Raw genomic sequence first — 8066 nt, forward strand, 5'->3', positions numbered from 1 at the left:
ACAGCCCACAGTCCCACAGCCACACAGGCACGTCTTTTCACCTCTATCACCTCCACTCCCCTCATTCCCCGTTTCCTCATCCTCTTGCCCCCATTATCCCTCTTCCTATGTCTTTTCCCATAAATTTTCCTCTTTTTTCCCTGGCTTCTCTGAGGCACTATGCTCCCAGACCCCTTGGCCCCATGCACAGCCCTTGGCTGTGTCACTGGAGACCCTCTCACCCCAAAACGTGCCGCAGTGGAAGACAAGGAGATGCTTGCAGGTGCTTACTCATTTTATTAGCAGCCCCCACGGCCGGGTTCCCAGCCCCATGGGGAGGGTCCCTCTGGTCACCCTGCCCTGCCCGGTGTCCCCGGTGCGGTGGGGGAGCTCACTCGGCAAAGCCCGGGATGTCGCAGCGAGGTCCCTGCCACTTGTCGTAGCACTGGCAGCTGAACTCCTGGGCCAGCCGGAAGACATCGTCGCCGTTGGATTCCAGGCTCTGTGCGACCAGCCAGGGCTTGCCGGCTTGCAGGTCGATGGCGAAGCGGGAGGGGTCGAGGTGGAGGAAGCCCTGCTTGCCCTCCTGGCGTACGCAGCGACCCCGGCCGGAGCACAGGCTCTGGCTGCACAGATCAGCGCTGGCTGTCACGTTGACGATGTAGTGGCCCAGGGGCCCCTCCAAGTAGTCCTTCAGCCGCAGGCACATCTCCTGCAATGTCACAAAGTGTCACAGCACTGCGTGGCCAGGGAATGGCGTCCCCATGGGCAGTGCCACCTGCCACACTCACCTTGGAGCTGCTGTAGTTGAGGCTGCCCCAGAGGATGATGCCAGAGGCGCCCTGAGCCGCGCTTTCCCCAATGGTGTTCACCAGGTTCTCCTGTACCCAAGGGGAGAGGAGAAGTCAACGGTGCCCAAAGCCCCCGTGCCACCCCTGCAGAGCTAAAGACTCCCTCGCATCAACCCATCACCCTGAGGGGTGCCCACCATCCCCATCACCTGGGAGAGGAAGTCGACGGTGCTGCTGAAGGCGATCTGGGAGTAGGGCAGGACGGGGATGCCGCTGTCGAGGACGCCACGCTGGACGGCAAAGGCCTCAGCCACACGGTGCCGGACATAGGCAAGTGCCTTGTTGGTGCCATTCAAGACGGGGGGCAGGTAGATGCTGGGGTAGAGCGCCCGGCTGCTCTTCCAGAGCCACTGCAGCTCCCGGTTCCTCTGCTGCTCCACTGCTGGGCACATCCCGGTGAAGGGCTGGCTGTGGAAGTCGTTGTTGTAGCAGTTGGGGAAGCCATAGAAACCCCAGTAGCCGTTGGGACGGAGCTTCTCACCCAGCTGCAGGGTCCGTTCCATGAAGTCACGGGCACTTTTCTCAAACTGCCTCTTGGCCTCCTTCTTCACCTGCTGGGGGGGCCACTGCGGGTGCTGTTGCCGCACCAGCCCCTCTGACTTCTGCCGGTAGATGTCCATGGGGCCCCAGTTGCGGACCCACAGCGGGCGCCACTTCTCCCAGTCGATGACAGCTAGCCCATCGTAGGCAGGGCTGGGCAAGGTGGCCTCAATGTCCCGGGCGGCCTGGTGGAGGTGGGCTTCCAGGCTGGCATTTTGGGGGAGCCCCCCATTCACTGCCACCCCATCAGAGGCGTAGTAGGGGAGGAGTCCCAGATCTTTGCTGTAGAAGAGGGTGATGTCCTGCCCGATGAAGGACTGCTGGTCGTTGGCCAACACATCGAAGATCTCCAGGTTGAGGTGGACGTTGTACTTCTGGGCGCAGCGCTCAGTGGGGATGTTCCAGATGGTGACGAAGGGACGATTGATGAGGACAGGGCCGGGCCCCCCAGCGTGGGCCAGGACAGGCAGGAGCAGCAGAAGGACCCAGCAGGACCACCCCAATGCCATGGTGCTGGCAGGTGCAGGATGGGTCTCAGTGCTACCTGGGGAGAGCTGAGACAGGCTGAGACCGGGGCAGACCTCGACGCTTTTATCCCCAGCCTAACCTGGAGCCAGCATTAATCCACACCCCGGTTCCCAGGTGGTGCCTGTCACCAAGGGTCACCTCTCCCTCCTCCTCACGTGAAGTCCTCAAAGTTATCACCAGACGGAGCCCAGCACGGCGGCCCGGGAGCGGGGATGGCAGCGTGCCAGCCCCGGTGAATGACTCCCGGCTGGGGAGGAATGCGCAGAGTCAACACCCGGTGACGGGCCGGCGATGAGCTGGGCTGGAAAGACAAACAGACACGGGCCGGGTGGGGAGGCCGAGGTCACGGTGACGGACATAAGCCGGGCCGGGCGGGTGCCGCTGGGGAAGTGAAGGGCATCGGCCTTTGGTTGGGCGGAGGAGGGCACTGCTGGGAGGAAGCTCACAGCCTCGGGCAGGACCGTCCGGGGGACAGCCCTGGGAACGGCGGTAGGACAGGACAGCGGTGTCTGGGGACACGCGTGGGGACAGCAGCCACAGGAGGGCTCTGTCTGGGCACACGCGTGGGGACAGCAACCACAGGAGGGCACCAAGCGGGCACGCAGCAGCCGGGAGGTGCCGGCAGGAGGGTGGCTGTGCCACGCAGGATCGGGCGTCCCGGCGCAGCGGGCCGTGCCCACGGGCAGGGAAAGGCTGCGACACGGCAGTACGGGGCCCGGCGAGGGCAGAGCGCGGGGACACCGGCGGCAGACGGGCCGTACCCCCCCGGTCCGTGGCGCGTCCCCACGCGGCTGTCGCGGTCCCGGGTGGTTCCGCCCCCGCGGGGCGTGGCGACGCCCGGGAGGGGCGTGGCTTGTGGCGAAAGGGGCGTGGCCACGGGGCAGCGCCCCCGCAGCCTCCACGTGGGTGGCCCGGCCGCGGCTCCCACCCGCGGCGGCACAACGGGGCCGGGACGGGGGGGGCCGGGACTGCAGCGCCTTCCCCCCGCTCTACACCCACCCCCGGGCAGGGCAGCCATGCCAGGGAGCGGGGCTAAGGAACGGTAGGGTGACCTGTCTGTCGCCGTCGTCCTCGTCCGTCTGTCCCCCCCACCCCAAGTCACCCCACACCCCAGGCACACTCCGCCCAGCTTTATTCAAGGTAAAGCACTTGGGTGTGGGGCAGCGCACAGGGGCTTAGCACCACGCAGCACCCGCTCCCTGCCCCCATGCCCCCCTCGCCCCCATCCCTCTCCTTACAACAGGAGAGGGGACACACACACCCCCCCACCCCCCCCCCAACCTGCCCTCCATCCCCATGGGGGGCACCTGCCCCACAGCAGGGAGGGCTGAGGTGGGGCGACCACATAGCTTCCCCCCTCCCCAGCACAGGGCAGCCCCCCCATAACGAGCTGCCTCACAGGCAGGGTAGGGACATCTTAAACAGGTCCCCTACACCGCCGCAGAAAGGGGGTGCTGAGGTGGGGGGGGGCAGCTCAGTCCAGGGGCGTTAGCACCAGCTTGCAAGCAGCAACAGCACCCCAAGTCCCAGTGGTGCCAGAGGGTCAGGGGCATGACTAGGGGGGCCAGCGGGCACCTGGCAGCCGCTGCCCTGCCAGCCCTGGTAGCAGTGGCAGCGGAAGTGGGTCCGTAGGAAGAGGGTGTCAGCAGAGGACAGCTGGCCCTCGGCCCAGAAGAGGGGCTGCTGGGGGTGGTCACCATCCCGGCGCCGCAGCTGGAAGCTGGTGGAGTTGAGGTGGAGGAAAACGTCGGCGGTGCTGTCCTGGCGCAGGCAGCGGCCCCGGCCCTGGCACAGCGTCGTACTGCAGAGCTGCGCCGCTGTCGTGACATTCACGATGTAGCGGCCCAGGTCCCCCTCCAGGTAGTCCTTGATGATCTGGCATGAGTCCTGAGGGAAGAGGGGAAATCAGGGGCATGTTGGGGTGCCCCAGGGAGAAAAGCACCCCAGATGGGGAGGACACTGCAGCCTTGAAACACTGGTCACCTATCATCTACTTCCCCAGGGGCACACTGACCCCCAAACCTACCCGGTTTTTGGTGAAGTCTGCGTCGCCCCAGAAAATGGCCCCGGCTGCACCCAGTGCCGCACTCTCTCCGATGGTGGAGATCAGATCCGGCTGTGGGAACAGAGCCCAGTTAGTGCCCACAGACCCCACACAGCACCCACACCCCCCAGCACAGTGCACCCCAAAGAGCCCGCTGTGGGGTCAGGGAAGCAAGACTCATCCCTGCTCCAGGTGACAGGGTGAGGGGACTGTCCCAGCTCCTTAGGGACAAGGCTTCCCAACACCACCCGTCTCCTCAGCGACTAAGCCAGCACAGTACAGCGGCTGTGGGCTCACATACCCCAGCGTCCCAGCTGCCGAGACCCAGGAATCCTAAGGCACCTCCCAGGCGCTTCCCCGGTGATGGTGACCATTGGTGCCAGTCCTGCTGCCAGACACCTTGCCCATAAGGGCGGGTTGTTTGTGGCACCCCATCACCCACCCATGGAGGGGTTGAGCTGGGGGTCTCCATGCCATGACCTCCCCCTTAGATGGAGGCAGGCAGGGCCAGGCACCCCTCCTGGTCCCCGGGGCCAGCCTCATGCCAAAGGATGCTGCTCCCTACCTGTGGAATTTGGATAACGAGGTGAAGTCTCTGTGCTCAAAGACCAATTAAGACTGGCTTTGCTATCCCTTGTGCAACCCAGGGGAGTGAAGACCTGTCTGGCTATCACAGGATACATAAATAACGGGGAGCCAGGGGACAGCCCTGCTTTTCATCAGCAGAGACAGTAAAATCAAGATAACAGAGACTTTGTGTAGTTCTTTGTTTCCTCGAGAGGCTACCACGCCCCGTAATTGGCCTTTCCCTCATTACCTGTGAGATGCATATTAAAGTTGACACCCTGTATATGCTAATGAAGATTTTAGAGATCAGGCTAAACATACATGACTATAGCACTCGTCTCTCCACCCAGGTCACACTACACGTCACCTAGGGGAGGGCAACCTTGTAATTTTGGGGATAAAAGGATGGAGAAAATGAACGGTTAAATTGGGAGAGAAGAAACTTGATACATGAGGCATCAGTCAACAAGCTGCGTTCTCTCCCTCCACCCCAGGCAGGGACGCCTTTCTGGGTAAGCGCTGCGCCTTTCACCCGCTGGGGAATGCTACCCCGGGTTGTTGTACTATCATTCTTGCTAGCAATATTAACCTTAATTAATTAGCGCTATTGTAGTTGGCGAGTTTCTCAACAGCAACCTCGAATCTGCTTCTGTTGCTCTCAATAAAATAACGGGTTTCGATTATTTGTGAATCTGATTCAGCGGAAGTCCTTTGGTGGGACTCTGATAGTAAATCGGTGAAAGACCTGGGACTCTGACAGACAAATATTGAAACTACAGTCCTTTCAACGCGACACTACCCCACACAGGGGCAACCAAACCAAGAGGTGGTGGTGACACCACAAGAACGGCCACCAGCCTCCAGAGCCATCCCACTCTGGATTGGGATGGGACAGGGGCAGAGGGACCACCTCGGCTGACCCCAGAGCCCAGGTACCTGGGGCTTGGGACAAGGACGTCCCAGTGGCACAGCCCTACCTGGCTGAGCACGTCCAGCTTGCGGATGTAGGTGGGACGGGTGTAGACGAAGACGGGCAGGGAGTAGCCATCGTGGTGCTGCTGCGAGATGCGCATGGCCTCCATCACCCGCGCCCGCACGAACTTCCGGCTGTTGGGTGTGGATGCCAGGAGCACGTCGAGGTAGATGGAGGGGTAGAGGGCCGTGCTCTCCCTCCAGAGCCACGCCAGCTGGTCGTTGCGTGTTTTCTCCACGTCCGGGCACTGCCCGGTGTAGCTCTCCTTGTTCTTGCTGTAGTCATGGTTGTAGCAGTCGGGGAAGAGGTAGAACCCCCAGACCTGCTTGGGGCGGAAGCTCTTGGCCACACGCAGGGTGTTCACCATGAACTCCCGGGCGGCCGATTCGAACTCGAACACCGCCTGCTTGTTCACCTTCTCGGGGGACCAGGAGAGCTGCCGCTGGTGCACCAGGTGCTGGGACACCTCCCGGTAGATGTCCTTGGGCTTCCAGTTGCGAGCCCAGATGGGCCGCCACTCCTCCCAGTCGATGACGGCCAGCCCCTCCTTGGCGGGCGAGGGGATGTACTTGCTGATGCCATCCCGGAGGCGGGCGAGGTGCTGGGACATGCTGCTCTTCTGGGGGACGCCACCGTTGACGGCCACGCGCTGGGCGGTGTAGTAGGGGTAGAGCCCCAGGCGCTCCTTGTAGAAGATGGTGAGGTTCTGCCCCACGAAGCCCTCGTTGGGGGAGGCGTGCAAGTCAAAGAGGCTGAAGTCCAGGGACACCTGGAAGCGGGGCTTGCAGTCCTGGGTGGGCACGTTCCAGGCCACCAGGAAGGGCCGGCGGGTGAGCAGGGGGGCGGCCGACGGCTTCTCGGGGGGCTGCCGGGCCAGGGCCAGCAGGGCCAGCCAGGGCACGGCCACCAGGGCCACCGCGCAGCCCCCGCGCATCCTGCCCAAGGTGGGGCCTGGGGACAACGGGGACGGGGGGTCAGGAGCGGCGGAGCGGGGGGGGGGGGCGGCCCTGCCCCAAGCCCCCTCCCCACAACCCCCGCCCGCGCTCCGCTCCCAGGATATCCCGCTCCCAAGCGGCTCCGCCCGCGCCCGCTCTGGATCCCTCCCGCCGCCTTTGTCCCACACCGGCACACAAAGCGCCGGGGCGCGGCGGCGGCGTCCCCCCAACCCCCCGCGGCGTCCGCAGCCCCGCTCCCCCGCCCGGATCTCACCGCGGCTCACACCGTCCCCCGCCGCGGGCTCCCACCGGCACCGCCTCCCCCCCGCCGCCCGCTTTAAACCTCCCCGGCCCGCACCACCCGCGGGGGCGCCGCCGGCCCGCCCCGCTCCGGCCCGCCCCGCCCGCCGCACGGGCCGTCGCGGAGCCGCGGGGGGGGGAACCGGCGACGGCACCCCCACCCCTTCGCCGCCGCCGCCGCCGCCGCACACACCTCCGTGGGGACGCGGCACCGGGCACGGCGTGCCGCCCCCACCACCGCCGGTGCGCTTGGTACGGCCCGGGAGGCCACGCCCCCCCCGCGCGCGGCGGAAGGGGGCGGGGCGGCGGGGGGCCGGTAGGGGGCGCCGCGGGGCGCGGGGGGCGGTGACGCGTGGGGTCCGGGGCAGGGGGGAACGTCCCCAAAACTGCGGTGACCCCAAGGTGGTGGTGACCCCAAGGTGGTGGTGAGCCTCAGGACGGTGTCCCCGGGATCGTGGTCACCCCAAAATGGTGGTGACCCTGGAACAGTGGTGACCCCCAGGATGGTGTCCCCAGGATCACATTGTCCCCAAAACGGTTGTGACCCCATAACGGTGGTGACCCCAGGATGGTGGTGACCCTGGAACGGTGGTGACTGCAGGATGGTGTCCCCCAGATGGTGTCCCCAGGATCATGGTGTCCCCAAAATAGTTGTGACCCTGGAACGGTGGTGACCCCAGGATGATGTCCCCTGGATGGTGGTGACCCTGGGTCAGTGTTTTCCCCAGGATCACATTGTCCCCCGGATGGTGGTGACCCTGGATCAGTGGTGATCCCAGGATGGTGTCCCCAGGATCACGTCCCCAAAGTGGTTTTGACCCCAGAATGCTGGTGACCCTGGACCAGTGGTGACCCCCAGGATGGTGTCCCCTGGATGGTGGTGACCTCGGATCAGTGGTGTCCCCAGGATCACATTGTCCCCTGGTTGGTGGTGACCCCAGAACAGTAGCGACCCTAGGAAGGTATCCCTGGATAGTGGTGACCCTGGAACAGTGGTGACCCTAGATCAGTGGTGATCCCAGGATGGCGTCCCCAGGATAACGTTGTCCCCAAAATGGTTGTGACCTCAGAACAGCAGTGACCGCAGGACAGTGTCCCCTGGGTAGTGGTGACCCTGGAACGGTGGTGACCCTGGAACGGTGGTGATCCCAGGATGGCGTCCCCAGGATAGCGTCGTCCCCAAAATGGTTGTGACCCCAGAACACCAGTGACCACAGAACAGTGTCCCCTGGATGGTGGTGACCCTGGAACAGTGGTGACCCCAGGATGGTGTCCCCAGGGCGGTGGTGACCCCAGAACAGTAGTGACTCCAGAACAGTGGTGTCCCCAGGACAGTGCTGTCCCCAGGG

At 64.4% G+C, this 8066-nt stretch overlaps 2 protein-coding genes across 2 annotated transcripts; both read right to left on the bottom strand.

Annotated features, from left to right (window-relative positions):
• Positions 1-256: 256 nt before the first annotated feature.
• HYAL1 (hyaluronidase 1) lies at positions 257-3087 on the bottom strand. The gene is made up of 3 exons (XM_054216552.1): positions 980-3087; positions 771-860; positions 257-691 (listed from the first exon to the last, which is right to left on the bottom strand). Exons 1-3 carry the CDS (start codon positions 1877-1879, stop codon positions 371-373), a joined length of 1311 nt encoding a protein of 436 aa, XP_054072527.1. The 5' UTR covers positions 1880-3087; the 3' UTR covers positions 257-370.
• Positions 3088-3170: 83 nt separating this feature from the next.
• Positions 3171-6754, bottom strand: HYAL2 (hyaluronidase 2). The gene is made up of 4 exons (XM_054216550.1): positions 6692-6754; positions 5487-6433; positions 3925-4014; positions 3171-3785 (listed from the first exon to the last, which is right to left on the bottom strand). The coding sequence occupies exons 2-4, from the start codon at positions 6414-6416 to the stop codon at positions 3387-3389; spliced, it is 1419 nt and encodes a 472-aa protein (XP_054072525.1). The 5' UTR covers positions 6417-6433; positions 6692-6754; the 3' UTR covers positions 3171-3386.
• Between the last annotated feature and the right edge of the window lie 1312 nt (positions 6755-8066).

The sequence above is a fragment of the Rissa tridactyla genome, chromosome 10 (assembly GCF_028500815.1).
Source record: "Rissa tridactyla isolate bRisTri1 chromosome 10, bRisTri1.patW.cur.20221130, whole genome shotgun sequence".
NCBI lineage: Eukaryota > Metazoa > Chordata > Aves > Charadriiformes > Laridae > Rissa > Rissa tridactyla.